We start from the raw sequence: 23,846 nt of genomic DNA on the forward strand, positions 1-23,846 counted from the left end.
CCCCACTGACCAGGTTTTGCTTAACTTCTGTTTTTTGTGGTCTCTGGCTCACTTGAAAGTTAGAAAGAGGAGAAAATGAGTGTTGCTATGTCACTCAAACGCTTTCTCAGACCACCACCTCTCAGTAACTTGCTAGAAACCAGGTGCAGATTTAGTGAAGTGAGGAAAAGTCTGTGAATGTACGGAGACGACCAGAACAAAGTAAGCAGCTGAGGACTCCAGCAACAATATAGCAAAACCAACGTTGTATCATTTCTCAGAGCTTATACTGCCCTTCAAAGAAAAATACTTCAGTGGATTCTCAGTCTCTCCCTGCCAGATAGTAGTATTATCTTCATCCCACAGGATATGAAACCGTTTCAGAAGACCAAGTCAATCAATACATTTAGCCTCAGTTTCATTATCTACAACCTGAGGCACGGGTTTAGCTCATATCTCAAAGATCCCCTGTAGCTCTGACCCTAGAATGTAACTATCTACATGGGACTGTGATGAACTGAATCACTGAAAGTAACACAAAGTGCATGGCCTTGGAACCTGAGTACTATGGTGTTTGGATCTTGCGGACATTTTTTCCCCGACAGATCTTTTGTTCACTTTGTTGAGTAAGAACTAGATAAAGGGAAGCCAGATAGAGAGGAAACGGCCTGAGATTCAGGGCGCCTGGGTACCACCATGCCCCATCAGTCACTGATGTAGGAGCTGGAGCCTCAACACCCACATACTATGATTTTAAGACTCACTCTTACACCGAACACCTCCAGCTGAACGACTGTAAATGAACATCACCCTGAGAGCCCCCTGGGAACTGCAGGATTAGCTTGGGGAAGCAAGTTCTCACAGGTTACCACAGCAGTGCAGAGCTGAGGTGTTTCTCTTTACTCTTCCTAACATGATGTCATCTTGGTTCCTGGCGATAGTAAGAAGGGGCAGCTAAAACACTGACCCAGCTACAAATTTCAAAACACTGTGTCTTGCAAATTTCAAAACACTGCCAAGGACCAGTCGTAGGTTGAGCCTGAAACACTGAGCAGAGCAAAGCCGAACCACCTGGGAAACAACCACCGGGCTACAGTCAGCAGTGCTGCTGCCTAAGTGCCTTGAATGTAGCTTGAAGTAACCAAGTACTTCTCTGGTACCCAAAGTGTATTTAGAAAATCACAATTCCAGGAAAACACTACAGGAAAATTAAGAGAGAGCTCTCAAGTCAAATGGCCCAGTTTTGGACCCTGGCCCCGCCAGTAACGAGCTGTATAAATGTATGCTACTAATTTGACCCTAAGCCTCCATTTCCTTAACTCTAAAAATAGGGACAATAATAGCACCTAGTTACCAGATTTTTATAATAACTGAATCCATGCTTCATGTTAAATTTCATGTTGGGTAAACAGTAAGTACTCCATGAATATTAACTGTTATTATTAGTAACAATGTATCATTCTACATCTCCAAGCAGAAGTCACTAAAGCAGCTCAGGAATTGAAGCTCTGGGAAAAAAAAACAGAAAGGATGAAGAGCTCAAACATTCACTCTTACACCGTCCTACCAAAATGGACAACATTCCTATTTCCTCTTACATTCTCCATTTAACTGGAGATAGAGACCTCTAAGAGGGAGACCAGGGAGACCAGAAAAGTCTCACTGACTAGGAAAGTTCAATACTGCCTGCTTGGCTCCAAGGTTACCGTTCAAAACTGAGAGGTACAGCACAACATGGAAAACATTACCTTCTCCCACTCTTAGGGTTGGAGATGCAGACGTGGAGGCGGCAGAGCGGCGTGGTGTCGACTGGGTGGACGCAGGTCCACTCGGATGAAACACGTCTTCTACCCCTGACTGGCCAGCCTGGACAGGCCCGGCTGCCCCTCCACCCCCAAACAGGTCACTCAGCAGTTCAGAATTGGTGGGAGGCGCCACTGGCGGAGAGAAGTTCTGACTCACTGCAGACCCTTCCAGGCCCAGAAGGTCCACATCCTCGGGGGGTGGAGGAGCAGCTGGCTCCTGCTGCTTTTTGCTGGGCTTTTTAGCTCCATGATGTTTGTCACCACTGGCGTTGCCATGTGGACTGGACAGAGTCAGAAGTTCATCATCCGACTGCTCACTTTCTGGGTTCACTAGTGCAGCGTGGTCCTCTTCACAGAACGATTTTTCTGATTTCTGATCTAAGGAAGGCAAAGATGCCCATAATTAGTTACTGGCCACAGGACTATTGGTTTTGAGGAGAGAGAGTCAGTCCAGAACTCCAGAAAGAGGAAGGAGCAGGCCTGAGCAAACAATGCCTGAGTAAACATCCCTTACCAATGGCCATCGGGATGTATTTCCCATGACATTCATCACCCTCTGTTGGGCATCTGAGAGGCAGGACGGCACAATGAAAAGGAGCAGGAACTTCACAGCTGGACAGGCTGGGTCTGAATCCCACCTCTACTACTTACTGGTTCTGTGACATTGAGAAAGTTACTTTCCTTCTCCTCTGCTCTGTGCCTTGGTTTCCTCCTCAGCAAAAGGGGGGTGACAAAGAGTACCTAACTCAGCTGGCCGCTGTAAGAATTACATGAGATGATAGACAGAAAATGTTCAGACCAATATGAAGTAGTACTTTGGTGTTTATGATTATGATTATGATTATTATCTTCTAGGTGCTACTGCTAGGTGCTTTGGAAAAAAAAAAAAACAACAAAACAAAACCCCGTTTCCTAATCTTTTGCTGATTCCTCTGTCTTTTCTTTTCCAGGCCTTTGGCCAAAACCAAGTCCTTCCTCCCACAGTCTGGAGTGGAAGCAAGCCACACACCTAATGAGTGAATAGACAGAGGGGCTCCACTCAGGATGGTCCTTAGATCCTGTCAACATCAGATGGGCAACAGGGAAGAGCCTGTACTGGGGAAGGGATGGAGAGACTGGTGAGGAACTTTTCAGGTGCTCCTTGAAACAGATCCTCCAAAGGAACTTCCTTATTTAATGTCAGCTAGACCCACATTCCAAATCAAGTACAGATCCATATCCTTAATCCCCGATTCTGAAATGCACAAAGCTATGAAAAGGGAAAGGTCTCCCTAAGTTTGGAACAAATTCAGCTGGTGGAAAACCAGTTCTGACCAGAACTGATGTGAAAGTATTTATAAACTCCATTTATCTCACCCAGCGTGATTTTTCTTTTTTTTTAATGTTTCACTGCAGAAACATGAATATGTTCCATTACAAGTTGTCTGAGATGCTGCTGGGGACACTAAGTAATATACAATTTACGTACCATATCACCTTTCTAAAATCTGAAAACTTTTGCACTTCCTAAATGCTTCTGGTTCTGTGAGGTTCAGATAAGAAATTGTGCATTTGTGCTAAAACCTATTTCAGAGCCTAACAGGAATGATTTCTAAATTACTTACTACAATGTCAGTGGAGAGGGAAAAGTGAAGTTTTATTAAAAGCCCTTATGAGAAGAAGTTACGATGGCAGTGGACTTGTTACTGTGGGAACTGGGAAGTCTACCTGCTGTCTAAACTTCACTGGGCGTCCCATTTTTTTTTTAATGTTACTGGTTCCATTTCTCAGTAGGAAATTCTGAAATTAAGGCTTTTTTTTTCTTTTTTTTAAAATATTTTACTTTTTTATTTGAGAGAAAATGAGAGAGAGCATGAGAAGGGGGAGGCTCAAAGGGAGACGCAGGACTCCCCACCAAGCAGGGAGCCAAATGTGGGACTCAATCCCGGGACTCTAGGATCATGACCTGAGCTGAAGGCAGTTGCTCAACCAACTGAGCTACCCAGGTTCCCTGAAAGTAAGGCTTTAATTCAAAGGAATTCTGTGAACTTTTTTGTCACCAAACGTGGAAAACTCCAAAGACAATGGGAATACCACATTATGCTCACTCAGCAAAGAAAGGTAAATCAAAAGAATTTTATCCAGAGCATTGCCAAAGCTATTTTCTTACCCCTTTCTTAGAGAAAGTCTTTGCAATTCAATTCTGCATTGAATCTTGCAGTTAACCTCAGCAAACTCTACAGCAAGGAGACAAATGTATATGGACAGAACGCCAATGCCAGTCTACCGATGGCAGCAGTGTGAAGTGTTATGTTGCAAAGATTCTAAACATCTCCAGGTTTGGCAGAAAAGGATACTGTGATTGAGCCCAATCTCTGCCATGGCCGTTAAGGCATGTAGCAGAGACATATAGGCAAGGTGTTTGCCTCTTCTGTACCGGGGAAAGCTTAGATCTGCACTGTTGGTGGTAAGAGCCCTCTGGGAGAAATGCCAGACTTTATGTTTTCAGAATATGTACTCAAGAGCAGGAGATAGCATCCTTTATTAACTCATGTGTCAGCAGCATAAAGGGAAATCCTAGAGAATGTCATGCTTATTCCTAAGTCCATGTAAGATGTGATCCAAAACACAGCATAGAGAGAAAAGGTGGAATTTGGCTAAAAATGGTTTTCTACATCAGTCTAAGAGTACCCATGGAGTTGAAAATAGGGAAGTAATTTCAAATTGCCTGATTAAGGAAAAGGAATGAGCAGGGAGGGTGTGAAATAAGGAGGAATAAGGATGACTTCTAAGTGCTGCTGCCTTTGAGGCCTGCTTGAGAATGAACCACATTCACAGAAGAACCATGTAACTTAAAGTGTCTAACCACGTAACTCAGAAAAATGCTTGGAATTACCTTGCCAACAGAGAGAGGAAAAGAAGCCACCTTGCCCAAAATGCCGGGGGTTGTCCGGAGGGATGTCTATTGGAGCCTGTCCTGCAAGATAAAGGCCATGCAGCATCAATGAAACACAGGAAAGAAGTCAAAGGGATAACTAACACAGAGGCTTTGCCCTGAAAATAAAGCCACCAGGGGAGTCATACCTCCCAAGGCCAGAGTATCTTGATGCTCCTGGTGAGAAGAGAAGAGGATGCTGGGATTGACATCTTTCGTGCAGTAATGTTCCCATGGTGGAGTTAAGTCTATCACTTTGTCGTGGGGCTGTAGTTCTACATCCAGAGTCACCTGAAATAGCTGAGGGTATTTTTCTGGTACATCACATGCATCCAACTCAGGTCTACATAGGAATTTAAAAGAAGATCAGTGAAAAACAATGGGATCAGAATGATGTTCAGCACAGAAACCATTGTAGGTTGACTCAGGTTGACCCTGAGACTCATTCCTAGGGATAAAGCAATCATTAACCAGTTAAGTGACTTAACTGTCCTGAGCTTGCTTTCCTCATCAAGAGAAAAGAGGAGAGTAATGCCTTCTCAAAAAATTTGGATACTACTGCATGTGAAGGCATTCTAGAAGGACGGCTGATAGATCCAGGCAAGGCCAAGTCAGTTGTTAAGGTAATGAAATAGCCCCAGGGGGTCACCCTGAGCTGCTGAATGTCCACCTCCTATCCTGACCCTATCCTCCAGGCTTCAGCCACCCCTTTGAGTTCCCAAGACCATGTAGTAATAAAGCAACTAAAGTTCGTACAGAGGGGTACCCTGCTTCAGTGCTATGGCCTAGCATTGTGTCTAAAGGGTCATCACTCATAGCATACCACAGATTAAACTGCCATCCCTATTGAAAGACACAAAGGGATACATAGAAGCAAAGGGTTTCTAATTTGTTCAGTCTTGTTCCCTCAGAAGGAATTTTAGACCCTTCTGTTTCAAGTCTTTGATCCTATTGTGTTCAAGACAAATTATATCCAATTGCAAGTTGTAAAATGCAACTGGGCTCTCCTGAGCTGCTAAGTTACACTCTAACAACTGTTAGTCCTGCAGCACAGGGTTCCAGGGGTGTTGCAGCATAGAGTCCATGAGCCTTGGGCTCTTGGCTTCCAGCATTTCACAGCTGCTTATATTGAAAGGGGTGTTCGGTTCAAGCAGCACTCACTTGGTGAATTTTAACACTGTGGTTTCCAGTGGTATGAATCCAGTATGAAACTGAAGCTGGAATATCTGGGTGTTGGTCACCTAAAAATACATGAGAGAAGCACATTACAGTCAGCCAGTGAAAAGGGAATTGGATCAAAAGACTGTATTTTAGGGAGCCATGCACTTTCAACTGTTTCAAAATCTGAGCCTTTGCTTACTATGAATACTAAATGATCTTCCCATTTGGAAATAGCCCAGCAGAGTTTCCAGCCTCTCCTCCCCATGAACTCTGCTTGGGCAAGTCATCCCCTCCATTAATGTCTCACGTTCTTGCTCACTGTCATACTTTGGCTCATTCCATTCCTTCTACCGGAGGATGCCCCTGCTGCAACCTCCAATCCTTCAAGGGCCACCTTACAAGGTCATATCCTCCCTGTAGCCTTTCTGCAGCCACCACCGGCTAAAACAAACCACTCCCATTATGGCATTCCATCCTACCTCTTCTCTGATAGTGGATATTCAGATATGTGATGAATTTCTCCTGCTAGGCTGAGCTCCCAAAGGGCAGGGACACAGTCTTATTCTTGTCTGTCCTATACCCCTAAGGTGATGACTGGCATAGAGCATGCGCTTAGCAAATTTCTGAATAAATACAATTCTGATTAAAATACAAGTACCTACTACATTATTCATAATATCCAAGAAGAGGTAAGACCCAAATGTCCATCAACTGATGAAGAGATGAATGGAAAGTGCAGAGCCATAATGGAATATCATTTGGCCATATAAGGGAATGAAGTACTGATACATGATACAACGTGGGTGAATTTCAGAAACATGCTAAGTGAAAAAAGTCAGTCTCAAAGGACCACATATAGTATGATTCCATTTATATGAAATGTTTGAAATAAGCAAGTCTATAGAAACAGACAATAGATTGGTGGTTGCCTAGGAGATGGAAGAGGGGAATGGGCAGTGGCCACTAATAAGTATAGAGCTTCTTTTGGGCATGATAAAGATGTTATGGAATTATATAGTAGTGATGCATAACCTTTTGAAAATAAAAGAATGAATTTTATGTTATGTGAATGTTATGATAATAAGAAATTTTTAAAAATATAATTACTTAAATCCCACACCCTTCATAGAAATATATCCTCTCCCATTGATCCAAATGGGACACTATAAAAAAGGGCACAAGCTTCTAAAGAGCAAAGTTTGCTAGAAGTTCTAGGGCTGTCAGCTTCTGGCAAAGTCATCAAGCCAAGGATCAGGAAATCATAACCTCTCTGAGTCTCATTCCCTATAAAATGAGGGAAATAGGCATAAGTAATTTTTAAGACCTCTTTCTAATTCTAAAACTACAAGCCACTCAAACCCAAAGTAATGCCAAGAAAAGATTCTAAAATGCTCCTTATATTAAGGGATGCCTTGCTGGCTCAGCAGGGAGAGCATGAGACTCTTGATCTCATGGTCATGAATTCAAGCTCCACACTGGGCACAGAAATTCCTTTAAATAACAACATAAAATAAAATATTCCTATTAAAGGCTCAGAAGAATTTATGCCATAATTCCTCCTGAAACCATACCTTAGCCTGTAGCCGGCTCCCAATGGTTGACCTCAAGTGGTACATGGAAACAACAACATCTCCTTGCACAGTGATGCTCAAGGGAATGAAGATTTTTCCATCTTGGACACGGTATTCTCTTTGAACAGAGACAAAAATTTACATTGGAAGAGTCTAATCTTGTATTATCACATAGGTAGAGTCCTCTGTGGCTTTGGCCAACGGATCTATTGCCCAAGTCTGCACCCAAGAACTGTTTCCTATCTTGAGAAGAGTCAGGAGAACAGCCATGGGTGCAAACTGGTTCTCCTATGGGATGCTGTTGGTCTAATGATAGGTCCTCTCTCTCTCCATCCCAGCTGGACTTCAAGATAAATTGACTACCCATCCCTACTCTATAGATGTCATGATCCTCAAATACATCTAGCCATGTTGTATTTGTCACTTGACTTTAAATTAACAGTTAAAGTAGGGACAGAGGGAACAAAAATGTCCAACCAAGATCAGCATAGAAACGGCACTGTTATGCTCTCTGGGTATCTTGGATACCAATCCCCAAATTTAACCTATTCCAAACTAACTTCATTTTATATTACCATCTACTATCTTCTCTCCATACCCCTACCAGCTCCCTCTGGCACCTGCTCTTTACTGCGGATTCTATAACTGCTTTGATTAAATTACTGTCTACCTCATTGCTTACCCAGAAACTTCATTCATCCCTGATTTTCCCCTCATCCTCACTAAATCTCATCAAGGTCATCTCTTTCTTCAATGTGCAGGTCCTCTGTTGCCATCACTGTCTTAACCCTCATTATAGCTCACGCTAGTACCTTAGCTTGTATCTCAATTTGAGAGGGAGCTATAATGTCCCTTGATTTAGTTTTGCTTTTCTATAATTACAACCTACACAGAATTTTTTTTTTTTTTTTTAACATCAGCCATGTCACAGTAATGTAGTTCTCCCAGGAAGAATATGATCCAACTTACAGAAGAATAAGGCAATTCACAGGAAGAAGTAAAGAGATGTATCATGACTGGGGTGCCCAAGTGCCTCATCCAGTTAAGCATCTGCCTTCAGCTCAGGTCATGATCTCGGGGTTCTCGGATCGAGCCCCACATCGCTCTCCCTGTTCAGTGGGAGTCTGCATCTCCTCTTCCCTCTACCTATCTTCCCTATGTGTGCTCACTCCCTTGCTCTCTCTCTCTAACAAATAAAATCTTTTCTTAAAAATGTATCATAACTTACTTCATTCGTTCAAAATCTGCACAGGTTGTATATATTTTGGTTTCTCCAATCAATACGTCACAGTAAGGACGACATCCGTTTCTCTGTTTGTTAAAAAAAGGAACTGGACTGACAGTGATGGACTTAATGGTGAGAGGCTTGAAGTGAGGGCGGTAAGGTTTGTCTGCTAGGAGGTCACACATATAGCCCAGGTACCTGAAACAGAAGATTGACATTCTGTCGGTGAAACAAACGATCAATCTTTGCTGTCAAGTCTGTTCTTGAAAATGACTAACTTACAATAACCATTTACTGTGTTAATTTCTTAAACATTAACTGCCAAAAGAGGATGTAGCCAAAAATTTAGGAAAGCTTTTATCTAGTGACATTCCTATATTTCCCCCGAAGAACTGAAAAGGCATATTTATTTAACGAAAAAACTTGTGGGAGCCTTACACTAGCTCGATATTTGCATATCTGTTCTTATTTGATCGACCAGATTCAATCTGTCAGCTAAAGGCTTGCTCTGACTCTTGGAAAATTTTAGGATTTATCATCAGAAACACTTTCAATGCAAAAAGAGTAAGGAGAAGCAATTAAAATAAGAAAGGGAGAAACTGTGCTAATGGGACTATAATAAGTCAATTACCTAAAAAGGGTTTTCCTTTTTTTTAAGTGCATGACAGCAGTTTAGAAACATCTGGGCCTACTCTGCATCTAGCTTACTTTACCTCCTGTGGGATGGCGATAGCCCGATTCCGGGTCGCTTTGCGTATAACAACCGTACGGCAGGGCCAGGAGTAGAGTAGAGGTTACAGAAAATGAACATAGCACCGACCAGAATTGACGATGCTGCCCGTCCATCCTGCCAAGAAAGATACATAAACGCTTTATGTATAAATGTGATTCATTGGACCATAAACAGACATGGTCCAATCAGCCCCTCACCACGGAGAAGGGCTGTGCCTGCAGTGAAAAGAGGGGAGACAAGGGAGAATTCCTCTTAACAGAATGATTTTCAGTTAAAAATTGTGCGTTTGAAAACCAAACTCTGTCCCAGATCTTCAAATCACAACACAACAAGGGCAAAATTAACTCTACTAACCTAAGAAACCAAGCAATGTAAGTTTAATTTGTATATATTTACTGAAAAATAATCTAATCTTCAAAGTAACTTTGATCTTGTAAGATCAGAACTGGTAGTTGAGGTCTCTTGGTTGCCAGCCAGAGGCAGAGTTCACAGATTTGGGAAATACTGTTTTTCGGAATATGCTATGTATATATTTCACCCAAGGTATGTTCCTAGAATCAGAGAAAATAAAGAAGATTTATATGATTCAACCACATTTAATGGAGAACTATATGCAGTAACACTCCCGATAGATGGTGACACAGTTCTTCTAGAATACTTTAAGTGACACAGAGTTTGCTGCTACTAGAAGAAGCTCAGTCCCAGTTACAAAGTTTTTGTCCTGAGTAAGTTCAGCTTAAAGTCTATTCCACTCAGTGATCCTGATTCTTCCTTCTGTCGAAAAAAGTAAGCCTACTTCTTTCTCCCTGGGAAAGCCTTTCACATGTCTGAAATACCCTCCCTTTCCACCAACTCTTCTGTTTTCAAAGTTAAAAACACACCCAGTCTATGACGGCTAATATTATGTGTCAACTTGACTGGGTTAAGGGATGCTCAGATAGCTGGTAAAATATTACTTCTGGATGTGTCTATGAGGGTGCTTCTAAAAGAGATCAGCATTTGATTCAGTAGAGTGAGCAAAAAAAGAAACACCCTCATCAACATGAGCGGGCATCATCTAATCTCTTGAGGACCCAGATAGAGCCAAAAAGTAAAGAAGGGCAAATTTTCTGTGTTTTTTAACTAGAAATGTCTACCTTCTTCTCCCCTGAGACATCAGAGCCTCTGGTTCTCAGGCCTTGGACTCAGACTGAATTACACTGCCAGCTTTTCTGGTTCTTTAGCTTGCAGAGAGCAAATAAATTGTGGGACCTTTCAGCCTCTGTAACTGCATGAGCCAATTCCTATAATAAATACATTATATGTTGGCTCTGTTTCTCTAAAGAATCCCAACCAATACACAGTTCCTTTGATTCTTCCCCATTTGATATTCCATTTTCACAGACGTCATTTGGCAAACTTTTTCTGCACAGACTCATTTTAAAACAACAACCTTAAATGTGCTACCCAGATGTGAAATACAAGATATGAGATATACTCCAACCACACTAGAGAGGAAAAGAAATACCATCTTCCTTATTCTGGACACTATGCTTTTACTAACATAACCCCAGGCTAAAGTAGTTTATATACAGGCTAAGTCACACCACAAGCTCTTATTGATCTTCCTATCCACTAAAACCCCTAGTTCTTTTTCAAATGATGTGTTAAGCTAAGACACAAAAATATTTAATCTTTTACAACAAGATTAGGGACTTTACATTTATTCTGTGTTTAATTTCACATTGTTAGCTTCTGTTAAACAACCAACCTGCAATGGCTTTTAAAATCCAGATTCATTATATGACCTTCCCAGTTCCGAGAAAATTGGTAAGCTTGATCTTCATATCATCATCAATGTTTTTAATTAAAAGAGCAACCAAACGCAACTTTCTCCTGGAAGGATGCTGATTCATTAATCACCTACTTTTGGAAGCAGATACTGAGCCAAAATCCAACTCAATGTATAACAGCCTAGCCCAGATTGCTCTATCTTGATTATAAGAAATTGGAAAATATCTTTCAGGAATCCAATAAATTGTCCCTACTAATCTATTGGCCTTGTTGCAAAAGTTCAGTTGTTTTGATACATGTGTTCATAATGAAGCAATGAGGACTTCTTTTTCCGAAGAGTTTAATATCTGTGCAAAGACTTAGATTAGAATTTTGCCTTGAATTGCCATCAGGTTCACCAGCCTGTAACTTTCCAGGATCAACCTCCTCCATCTTTTGGAAAAACTCCCCTGTCTTTGTTTGCTTGGCACCTCTATTTCCTGTTTCCTCATATTACATAAGGAGTCCATGATTGCTTTTCCAAGCGCTCTCGGCATTCTGTCACAGAATTTAAGTCTAGAGAGTGGATTATTTTTAAGTACTGTGAAGCTCTTTTCATATCTCACTACCTATCAGCTTGTCTTAATGATCATTGTAACTCCCTTCCTAGCCTGACATCTGTTTCCCTGATAGAGAAACAGAATAAAGGAGTTAAGATTAAACCATGTGCCTTAAGCATTTGTTATTGTCCTTATTCCAAGGACAGTTTTTGTGTTTTTTTTTTTTAAAGACATTTTTCTTAATCTTCATTCCTTTTAGATTTAGCCTTCTTTTTTTTTTTAGCCTTCTTGATACTCTTACTTGATTCATGGCTCTAGGGATATGTGTCCCCTCCTTTTTTATCTACCACACAAGTCTTTTTCAAAGTTTAACTAGTTTTTTATGGAAAGATGAGTATATGCTTATCATTTTTAATAAGACAGAAATATACATGATAAAAATAAAAGCTCCCACTTTCAGCTTCAATTCCATTTCCCGAAGACTTGATACAGACGTACGACTCATGCACATCATTTTCCAGTAAGTAGAGAGCAGCCAATGGTGTCATAATCCTTTGTCTGCTTCTTTTTTCTTCTTTGTTGGTTTTTGATTCTTCATGATTGTATCATAAGAACCAGAAGCCTCCAGTATCTCTTAAGCCATCTTCTCTTACAAAGCTGTCAGACTCTGGCTCTCCGAACTTTTTAGAAAGTTCTTGAGTAAAGAGAAAATCACCAGGGTGCCTAAAGGCTGCTTAGTCCCTGAAAGTAATCTGTTCTATTGTATAATCTACTGTGCCTCCACAAGAAAACCCTTTGGCCTTTCGCATTAAACTTCTATGAACACCAAGTGCTTTTTCTTTGTTGCCAAGAGTCTGAGAACATGAGACGGAAAGAAGAAAGTATGCTCTTTAGATTTTTTCCCTCTTTTAGTCAACTGGCTCTCAAGGAGGGAGAAAATCATCAGGTAATCCCTAGAGCAAAAAAAAAATATACCCTGACATTTCTAGAAGCAATGAATAGTTCTAGTATTTATGCTCAGATTCCACCTGTGTGTCTATTTGTTCATGCATGCAATCACTTATTCAAACCTTTCAGACCCGGGTGCAAAGATAAAGAAGACATAGTTCTTGCCTGTGAGATGCTTATAGTCTAGTGCAAAAACAGGCAGACCGCCAGATTACAAGGATGCCACAGAAGACATTAAGATACACACTGGAAATGTCCATATTGGGGAAATACTCATGAGTCAAAAATATTTTACCAGAGTTGAGTTTTAAACAATAGATAAGAGGATAGTTGGGGAAAGAGACCCTAATAAGTCAGGGGTCAAGAAAGTCATCACTTCCACTAGGAATTGCTACAACATACAATCAATCTACATGACTATGTGCAAGAGCAGAGGGGTCTTCTTATTTCATTTTTATTGAAGCACAAAAAGAAATGATAAATATTCCAATGTGTTTATCAATTTTATTCACACAGAACTTAATGGTATTTCTGCCTGTGTCTACTTCTTCTACTTCTTCTTCAGTCCTTGTGTCTACCTCTTTTATAATACTTAGCACATTCTAGAGGCCCTGTACTATGTGTATGTATCTGCCTCTCTCAAAAGTACTCAAGTTTTAAGGCAAGAATAATAAATTCCTCCCTCATTTTTATATCCCTCACATTACCTAATTCCTAAGTAGGGATTCGATAAATGCTTATTCAGCTTAAATGTTACCTGTCCACCAGTCTGTACAGAGCCAGCTGTACTTGGCCAAACCAAACCCACCTACTACAAATGACAGCAACAACAGTAATGAAGATTACTCACCAAGCAGTGGACAACACAGACGTTTTTGGGATTCTGTAGTAGCCAATTATACATATTCCGACACACAGCAAAAAGGTTGTGTAGACTGGGGGCCTGCCTGATGGGCCAACTGCACTCTGAGACCTAAGGCACAGAGCAAAAGGAAATGAACTCCCCAAGCGACTCCTCTCCATAAAGAGCTATCACAACAAACAACTTTTGGAATATGATACCACATTCTCTTTTAATATAGAAGGAAGAGATGGGAACAGGGTCCAAACGTAGAAGAATTGTTTAATATAACAATTCCTTAATTTAAAAATTCCATTCCACTAAAGGTATTAAAAACACATTTTGAAGTACATTTTAAGTAAAAATAGATCATTTAGGGGTACCTGGGTGGCTCAGTCAGTGAAGAGACCAACTCTTGATTTCAGCTCGGGTCATGACCTCCGGGTTGGGAGATCCAGTCCCACATTGGGCTCTGCACTCAGCACAGAATCTGCTTGAGATTTTCTCTCTCTCCCTCTCTTGTCCTCTGCTCCTCTCCCCCCCACTCCCCTACACCTGGGCATGCACACACACATGCATACATGTACTCTCTCTCTCTTAAAAAAAAAAATGACCATTTAAACTATATGTTTGGATTTTTTTTAAAATTCTGTGAGGTTGCATTTAATTTCTATTAAGTATAAAATGTTTGGGGGCACCTGGGTGTCTCAGTGAGTTAAGCCTCTGTCTTCAGCTCAGGTCATGATCCCAGGGTCCTGGGATGCAGCCCTACATTGGGCTCTCTGCTTGGCAGGGAGCCTCCTTCCCCATCTCTCTCTACCTGCCTGCCTCTGCCTACTTGTGATCTCTCTCTCTCTGTCAAATAAATAAATAAAATCTAAAAAAAAAATAAAATAAACAAAATAAAATGTTTGACCTACCTATTATATACTTATTTACAGTATTACCTTATAAATCCTACGTTATCCCTAATTTTACCCTCGTTCTCATGAGAACATGAAAAGAGCTGCAGAGTAAGCCAAAGATACCCTTGTTCAGAGCTCTTATTTCTTTCTGTCTTAAAGAGAGAACTCACAACTCCATGGGGCAATCCTCGGTATTTTCATTCATCTAATACATGTGTTCCTTTAACCCATTACAGAGCATTGACTATGTTCCTAGAATTCTGTTTGGTTATGAGCTGTACCATAATCATACAAATCAGGTATTAATGTGATCCCCATTCTACAGATGAGAAAACTGACTCTCAGAGGTTGCCTTGTCTAAAGTCATACTGTTGGTCAGTACCAGCAGTGCAACCCAGATCTTCTGAATATAAATCACTGGGCAACAAGAGTAGACTGGTAGAGCTCATCATTGATTCAAAATATTAGGCATGAACCCCAACTGATATTTACTAATTTAGGTAACAAAAATAAGGAGAAGTTTAGACTTGGGCAAACCCTATGACCTCTTTTAGCTTTTCTTCCTTCATAAAATATGGTAGTGGTACCTACCTACCTACCTCACAAGATGTGGTTAGTACATGAGGATGTATTTCAAGGGCTCAGCTCAGTATCTGACACACACAAAGTGATTAAGGAATGTTAGTTATTATAATCATTATTGTATCAGGTAACTGCCAGTGCAAAGCCCTGGGTTCAGATAAAGTCAGATATGTTTGAATAAAATGAATGAAACCCTGTTTGATAACCCTTTAGATAAGTAGACTTATCTACCCTGTAGGTAGATAAACTAAGTAAACTAAGTGGTAAACTAGAAACTAGTAAACTAAGTGGTTGAAACAATTCACACAGCTATCAAGTAGACTTATCTACCCTGTAGGTAAGTACCCTACAGGGTAGATAAGTCTACTTATCTAAAGGGACAGATCACTCAAGGTCTGTTAGGAGCTGGGAGAATATTGAAGAAGGAGAGTGACTCTCATCTGCATTTTCCGAAAATGTCTCAAGATCCAGTGTGGAGAATGGATGTGGATGCCATGAGAGTAGCTGCTGAGGAGTCCAAGTCAGGGATGATGGTGGCTTAGGCCAGACAAGTGCCAATGGGACTTGAGGGATTCAGGAATTAGAGATGAGGTGGAGTACCTGTATATGTATGACTTGGAGACTGATCATATGCGGGCCAGTGAGTGTGGAGGGGTGTACTTAAGAGATGAGGGGGAAAGAGTCAAGGATGACCCCTAGGTTTCCAGCCTGAATGGCTGCATAAAAGGATGGCAGGTGCCATTTACTGAGCTAAGGAATTCTGAAGACTAGGTTTTTATGTGGATGGTGTCACCAGAAAATACTCTGAAACACTACCTCCGCTGAGACATTTGAAACCCCAAATGTCTCAAATTCCTAATGTTTAACAGTGGGGAGAGGGAGGCCGGAGTAATCTATTTGGTTGCCCTTTTCTGGTAACCAGATAATCACTAGTCGAAATATAAATGGGAAAGGAGGTGTATTCTCTCTAGAGCGGGCATCCAAAGGCAAACGCCTGGAGTTTCCCATCTGGGGTTGTCAAGAAAGGGCATTCCTTCAGTTGAATTTGTAACATTTTTCTATAAGATGACTGTAGGGTAATGACTCACTTACCTGTATCTTTTGGCAACAATGGGTGTGATTTTAGTAAACTAACTGGTTGAAACAATTCACACAGCTATCAAACAATCTGGGATGACCCTCTACTGGCCGTCTGTCAATTTAGACACTAATCAGCTTGCCCCCTTCTACCCAATACGAATCAGGCTGTGCTTGATCCATTCTTTACCCCCAAATGGATTCCCCAGTGATGTGTTCTCAAGGAACAGAAATGATATATTGATTTAAAAAAAAAAAAAAAAAAGAATAGTTGGGAAGACAAATTTTGCCATCGGAGAAATTGCAAAGTGTACATTTGTATAAGCTAGTTCTTGTCTCAGTGTTTTTCTTCCCTTGGTAAGTGTACATTCATCGTTTAAAACCCAAGTTCAAGTGCTCTTTTGTTTCTGACAGTTTCTTTAACACCCAGAGCAGAAATCTTCGTTAACTTAGGTCTTTGTACACATGTTCTCGTCTATTCTCATTTACTGAAGCTTTTATCAGGTGAACAACAGGGTTGAACCCACGGGCTGGGTTATCACCTTTGCTTTTTACCGCTTATGACCTGATTAACGTTAGTCAAGTTACTGATCTCTCAGAGCCTAAAACCTCTCGTGTATAAAGTGAAAATGAGCATTACAAGACTTTTAGGAGAATTAAGTAGCACAACATAAGCATGATGAGTGCCAGCTTATTTTCCAATTGTACTCAAATTAACTGTTTGCATCCATCTACCCCTCTAGACACTAAGCCCCATGAGAAGAGACACCAAACTTATTCATTTTGTAACCCCAGAGTCATGTCCATGTGTCAGTTGAATGGCAGGTGCTCAGTAGGTATTTGCTGAGTGAATGAATGAGTGAAAGAACAAAGGAATGCACCCCATTTGGCAATCAGTTCTTGTGCTGAGATTTGTCCACATGTACAATCACTAAGGGAAGGAACAAGTGAATCAATTTTGCTGTTGTTTTAGGTTGCAATCATGTAAAAGTATTAAAAAAACGGTTTTTCCTGGAAGTATTTTTAAACCTCTTAGAAGCTGTCTGTCAACCATACAAACACTTTAAATGTCAGTATCTGTAATGAGTCTCAGCTAAAAGTTGGCTAAATTGTTCTTAGCACAATAGGATAAAAGCTCCACAATCATTAAATCAATCAAGTAAATAATATTAATTTAAAGTACTCCATAATTATATATTTACTTGATATATAATTATATACCATTAAGCAAACATACAATTAGAATTTTTTTTAAAGCATGTACTCTGTCTAAAAGGGGGAAAAAAAACATTAAGGCATAAACAAAACAAAAATGTTTTAAGGAATTCAATCACAAGCTGTTTTTGTAGCTCCCTGGGGTTCACAGGTTTGTGCAATAACCACAATCCTGGGGCATGTGACACTACACAATGCGATCTCTAGTCTTTCTAAACATCTCCCAGAGCCATAAGCATCAGGAAACGCCATATGGATTACAGGCTGCCACAATACCATCCAGTGGGGGAAGAAGCCAAACAGCACCAGGGCTAGATGCTCCATTTTCGTCTCTCCATCACTCCAAGGGTGAGATAAGATGGCCGAAGCATCCCACTTGCTGGGCACAAGAGCAAAAGGTATTACAGAGAATTGAACTCAAGAGCCATATCCAGTGTTTTAAGAATCTATACACTATTTTTGGGAAACAGGGGTCTGTCAGTCAATCATTTCTTGTGGCATTTTATTATTACTAACATTAATCATAACTACCACTTACCAAATGTTTACTATAGGGCAAATATTGCTATGAAGTTTATTCCTTAGAGCAAACCTACAGAAAAAGTTTCTAAGTATTTGCAAGATAGATATAGGTCTAGTCATCCTTAATTTATACAGGAGAAAATGGTGACTTAACCAGGAAGAGGAGCAGCTACAATGTGAACCTCGGGTAATTTTTAAAGTTTGAAATTTGTGTTTATGCTATAATTTTCATCTCAATAAAAAAAACAAAAGGAGTCATGTACTTCCTATTCTATCACAGTGGCTGATTGATTATTAACTGCAATTCCCTCTTATATTTGTGGTGTGGTTATGGCTTCAAGTGACGGCTGTATTTTCTAAGGTGGAGATATTTAATTCACTGAAGCCTACAGAACTAGAGCGTGGGGATCCCTGGCCCTCTAATTTCCAGGCCAGGGTTTTTTGGGGTTTTTTTTCCACCCCACCCCATTATTTCCTATCCTTACACTGAAGACTGGTGGCAGAGGGAGAGATGAAGTAGAAGCTGTAAAATCACTCCTCTATGGCCAACCCTTCTCACCAACCATGAACCAAAACCAAAACACCTGAGAGCTACGGTGACCTCTTTGGTGAGTTCTGGAAGGAAATTAATAAAGAAACAAACAAAAGATTGACCTTTATGAAGTTCAAGTTGGTAGCATATTTCCCCAAAATCAATTTGTTCTCAAAAGAAGTCCTACAAGATCATATAGTTTAGAAATAGTCAAAATGAAGAAAGATTTTAAAGGAACCTGGGATGATGATGATGATGATGATGATGATTTATGCTCCTTACGGGGCTCCCTCAGCATACTTTTCTACCTGGCTGAACAGGGGAGGGAGGACACTCAGAGCAGCAGTGAAGCACTATCAGCATGTAAGAACTTTAGGGCCAGCCTCAACTTAGTATCCATTCATCCAGTTTTCCATCTCTTGCCTAAAGCAGTGTATAAAGTGGTGGTCCCTGATATTCTGAGCAGAGCTGTAAATGTGTGTAGAAAATGAATCAGTGAACACACACACACAGAGTAGATGGGTGTTTATGTGGGAGATGCTGGAGAGGGTGTGGGCTAGACAGTGGTGATGGTTACACAGCACTGTGAATGTGTTCAATGTCATCAAACTGTATTCTTAGCCGTGGTTGAAATGGTACATGTTTATGTCATGTATAGTTTACTATCAAAAGAGGAAGGGAGGAAGGGAGGGAGGGAGAGAGGGAGGAAAAAAGGAATGGAAGAGTTGGTTAAACTCTCTGAAGCCCATCCATGGGTCTAGATACACAGAGGACTTGCTTTCTTTAACTCAGATTAGGAACACCTGGTTTAGATAATGCATCTCCTTGGTCTCCAGGACTTTAGTGTCAACACTGGTCATTTTTATTTCCTCAAGGTGGAAACTGGCTACGAAGAGTAAGAGAACTGCTGTTCAGTACCTCCTGCGCAGTTCTGAATAGGCATTCTAGCACTCCCCTTTGAAAGTGGGGCACTCTGACAAGTACTGTTTTGAGTTGGGGCCTCTGTCAACATGGAGACCAAACTAAGTCCTTTTCTAATGTTCTGTTCCACATGCAAATACTAAGAAAACCACTAGTTGATTATCTCCTATGATTCCTATCAAACCACGTGGCTTCTAAGCATAAAAGCTATTCACAATACAAAATGACTCCCCTCAGCAAAGTGAAATCTTCCTGGAAACAGCCGCTCTGCCACCACCATGCATCTCCCCAAACACACATCACATAATTAAAATGTAAAGTGACTGAGTTCAGATATACACAGAACTGGACTTCTTTGAGTCTGTAAATAAAACCAGTCTCGTATTTGGTCTTTTCCAACACTGGAATTTATGGAAGACTCTGCCATCTACACTACTTTTTTTTTTTTTCACTTTTTAAAGATTTTATTTTTAAGTAATCTCTACATCCAACATGGGGCTTAAACTTACAACCCTGAGATCAAGAGTCACATGCTCTACTGACTGAGCTAGTCAGGCACCCTGTGCCATCCATATTTGTTAAAATAAGATTTAATTGCACACCTAACACTCTACTGTATTGGAAGGAGGAAGAAATAGGTCTAGCCCTCATGACCTGAGAGATGAGAACCAAAAAAAAAAAAAAAACTTTTCCTAAGTAATGCAACAATGAGATGGAAATCAATTTGTGGTATTAGTGCTGGGGAGAAAAAGGACCGAGGGCTTGAAAAGAGATGTAGTCAAATCTCAAACAGAGCTAAGATTAAAATACTATTTGCATTTGTCCTTAGCATGTTTTGGCTACGCTTTCTTTTTTCTTTTTTTTTTTTTTTAAAGATTTTATTTATTTATTTGTCAGAGAGAAAGAGAACAAACAGAGGGAGCAGAAGGCAGTGGGAGAAGCAGACACTCTCCTGAGAAGGGAGCCCAATGTGGGGCTCTATACTAGGACTCTGGGTTCATGACCTGAGCTGAAGGTAGATACTTAACTGACTGAGCCACCCAGACATCCCCTGGCTTCTCTTTCCAGCTAGGCTTAAGTGTCTTGAGAAAAAGAACCCAAATATTTATTTTATATCTATGTGTTTAATAATTCTTCGCACATTCATTCTTCTAAGAACCATGTGTTAGCCAAGCCAGCCACTGTTCTAGGTGGCAAAAAGCTAAACATACCTCCTGTTCTTCTAGGGCAAACAAGAACAGCCCAGGACCGATGCTCAATATGTAAGTCCTGGTCTTGTGATAACACTGTTAAGACTGGTCACAAAATATGTAATTATACTAATAGATACCTTTTTAAAAATACCTTTATAGAGATTGCTTTTACAAATCCGACACAAAGAGACAACCTCATCCGTATGAATGCTTCTATAATGGTATATCTTTATTTACTTTCAGAGCAAAATTTTTCCAGACTATTACAGATCTTTCAAGATCAAATAAAATTTCTATGATAGTCCTTCAGTTATGAAAATGATGACACTGACGGAGTCTCCAAATAAGAAAAAAATCAAAAGATTTGCATCCGAGTTAGAAACAGAATATCTACCCACATTTTTGTTTGATGTTAATTCACTTACTCTGAATTAGGTAATAGATGGAAGAAGAGTTGGAAAGGCAGTTAATTATAGGGAATTTTTAAAAGCTGCATTTAAAATCTCCATTAGAGAATGGCAATTTAGACCTAACTGCTTCAAAATGGTTTTATCACTGCTTCTGAAGAGCGGTCCCCAGGGCAAGCAGGAATAGCACCCAGAAAGCTGTTAGCAGTGCAGACTCCCACGACTCTCCTGTCCTGATGAAATCAGAAATACGGGGCCTGGGTTTGACTAGCACTCCAGGTGGTTTTGCTGCTCACTAAATTTGAGATTCAACGGGTTTCCTCTTGCCTATTCCAGGAACACTCAGAGAAAAGAAAGTCCTTAGCAAAACCCTCTCCTATCTTATTGAACATTAAGGCAGGTCTTAGAGAAAAAACTTCTTGTGTTTTTTATAGATCCAGAAATTGAAACCCAGAGATGATCAATGGCAACTGAAATTTGGGGCAAAATGTGTTCCAGCATCAAGGCTGAGGTCCTGGATACACCATATGGACAACCAACTAATGTTTTGTTTATTTGAAATCAATTTGCACTCTTAAAAGTGTCAACTGTATAGAAAATCCTTTCTATTTATTAATAGACTCAGACATACTTACAAAACCAATCATATCTAAGGCTAAATAAAAATATTTGAAGATGTTCTTGAGAGAGAAAAAGCCTTCATTTAGTGAGTCACTCAAGAATTCCATGGCCAGGATGCCTGGGTGGCTCAGCGGGTTAAGCCTCTGCCTTTGGCTCAGGTCATGATCTTAGGGTCCTGGGATCAAGCCCCGCATCGGGATCTCTGCTCAGCAGGGAACCTGCTTCCCCTCTCTCTCTCCCTGCCTGCCTCTCTACTTGTGATCTCTGTCAAATAAATAAATCTTTAAAAAAATTAAAAAAAAAAAAAAGAATTCTGTGGCCAGAAATATCAAACTCTGCATCAAATTCAAACCTGAGCCAGCACTTGTGGCTTCACCAGCCAGAAACTAGAAATATTTTTCTGCCTCATTCAAAAAGCTCCTTCGAAGGATAAGCCAGCTTTCTCCAGTAATATCGTTAGCCCAGAGTAATAGTTAAGAACACAAGCCTAAAACCACCTACTAGTGGTATGGTCTTGGGCAAGTCACCACTTCTCTGTGTCCCAGGTCCCCGTCTACCTCAGAAGACAGTGTAAAAGCTCCAAATATGAGTAATAGTACTACCACACCTACAGGGTGGACTGCCTGTGTGTTGTCCTCTACCATGAAAGAAGCACCTTTACTGAATGTCAGATAGCTATTTCCATGAACGCTGGTGTCTACCAATCTAGCACCGCTGCTTCATCATGGTGCCCAAGTAGGAAGAAGGAGTGGTTCAAGGCATGATTAGTGCTACAGTATAAGGGTTGTCAACTGCCCTACATAGCAGTTCCATCTCCAACTGAGCCTCACAGCAATGTGCCCTAACAACTGAACAACCAGCCATAAGTGATTAGAGACTCCAAATTATATGGTATCTCATTCCTGCAAAGGTCCTTACCCAAGGAAAATCTTCAAAATATTTCATAACAGCCTAATAAACACTTTGTGGCTAGAAGTGCCTGGAGAATATAGTTAATCGGCTTTGGGGGTCTGAGGACGAAAGCTTTGAGGATAGCTCTTAAAGGGAAAAATACCCTGTTATGTCTTCAAACCATGTGATCCCAGCGCTTAAACTCCTTACCCTGCTGTGAAACTTGGCAGTTCGATAAGACTTGGGTGACAGATTGTACACCGTGTAGTGGTCAAGATGTCTGGAATCCAAAAAGCTTCGGATGTCATCAACCTGATTCCTGAATCCTATGTCAACATTGTCCAGAGGAAAGGACATCACTGGCAGGGATCAGAGAGAGAGAGAGATAGGTTCAACAGGTTTGCTGTCAACATGGGGAGTCACTTGTAAGCTGAGCTACTAAGCAGTGATTAAACACGAGGAACTTACCAATAATTCTGGAGGTAACATAAGTGAAGTCTAAATCTCCCTTCGTGTAGCTAAAAGCAAGGAAAGGGTGCTCATTAAAATCATCCAAATATGCCAGGGCTCCCCTCTCTCATTCACTTGCACGTTATTGACTTGGACACTTGCATCCAGTAGGCATTTAGACCGCCCTCAAGGCCTTCTGTCTAACAAAGAACAACCCACACCCGCAGGAGCGTAAATCTATCCTCTAACTGATGTACCCAGTACCCTTTGTAGATGACACTTCACGAGCAGAATCAATCTAAGAATAGAAAACACTGCTTATTCATTAACATGGATTATTCCAGCCTCTTTGCCTACGTGTGACTATCTCCTGTAAGTCTGGGCAGCTGGAGGGTAAGGAAGGAAGTGATGGAGAAACAAGGAACATCCTTTCTCTGCCTGCCAGGCCCTAGCTGGGGATTGCAGGTAAGGGATAAATTTTTACCTCTGAACAAAGGTTAAAATGTTGATTAATATTTTGGACTTGACATGTGAATTTTTGATTAAAAACTGCATACTGAAATAAGTCAATCAGAGGAAGACAATTATCATATGACCTCTCTGATATGAAGAATTTGAGAGATAGGGCAGGGGGCGGTGGTCATGAGGAGTAGGAAGGGAAAATATGAAATGGGATGGGATCGGGAGGGAGACAAACCCTAAGGGACTCTTAATTTCACCAAACAAACTGAGGGTCGCTGGGGGTGTGCAGGGGAAGGATAGGGTGGCTGGGGGATGGACATTTGGGAGGGTATGTGCTATAGTGAGTGCTGTGAATTGTGTAAGACTGATGATTCACAGACCTGTACCCCTGGGGCAAATAATACATTACATGCTAATAATAAAAAAATGTATACTGTAATTTAAAGCAACCCTAGAATTTTCTAATACCTACAAATAAAAAACAATTCATATGGCCTGCTTGTAAGAATTTTCATACAGTAGAAGGGTAGGAAATTTCCTCCATTAAACAATGTTCAAAGAGCCATTAAGATACAAAAA

The 23,846-nt window shown here is 40.7% G+C and overlaps 1 protein-coding gene across 4 annotated transcripts in view; it reads right to left on the minus strand.

Moving 5' to 3' along the window:
• The window catches only part of DNAJC6 (DnaJ heat shock protein family (Hsp40) member C6), a 138,723-nt gene that overhangs the window by 18,885 nt on the left and 95,992 nt on the right, over positions 1-23,846 (minus strand). For all 4 annotated transcript variants that reach the window (XM_032303775.1, XM_032303776.1, XM_032303777.1 and 1 more), the window contains exons 3-12: positions 22,824-22,873; positions 22,566-22,714; positions 13,499-13,621; positions 9,369-9,502; positions 8,659-8,853; positions 7,431-7,548; positions 5,860-5,939; positions 4,848-5,041; positions 4,660-4,740; positions 1,728-2,162 (exon numbers count right to left, since the gene is read on the minus strand). In XM_032303775.1, coding sequence (XP_032159666.1) covers positions 1,728-2,162; positions 4,660-4,740; positions 4,848-5,041; positions 5,860-5,939; positions 7,431-7,548; positions 8,659-8,853; positions 9,369-9,502; positions 13,499-13,621; positions 22,566-22,714; positions 22,824-22,873 — 1,559 coding nt within the window. The remainder of the gene's footprint in view (positions 1-1,727; positions 2,163-4,659; positions 4,741-4,847; positions 5,042-5,859; positions 5,940-7,430; positions 7,549-8,658; positions 8,854-9,368; positions 9,503-13,498; positions 13,622-22,565; positions 22,715-22,823; positions 22,874-23,846) is intronic.

Source organism: Mustela erminea, chromosome 10 (assembly GCF_009829155.1).
Source record: "Mustela erminea isolate mMusErm1 chromosome 10, mMusErm1.Pri, whole genome shotgun sequence".
Lineage (NCBI taxonomy): Eukaryota > Metazoa > Chordata > Mammalia > Carnivora > Mustelidae > Mustela > Mustela erminea.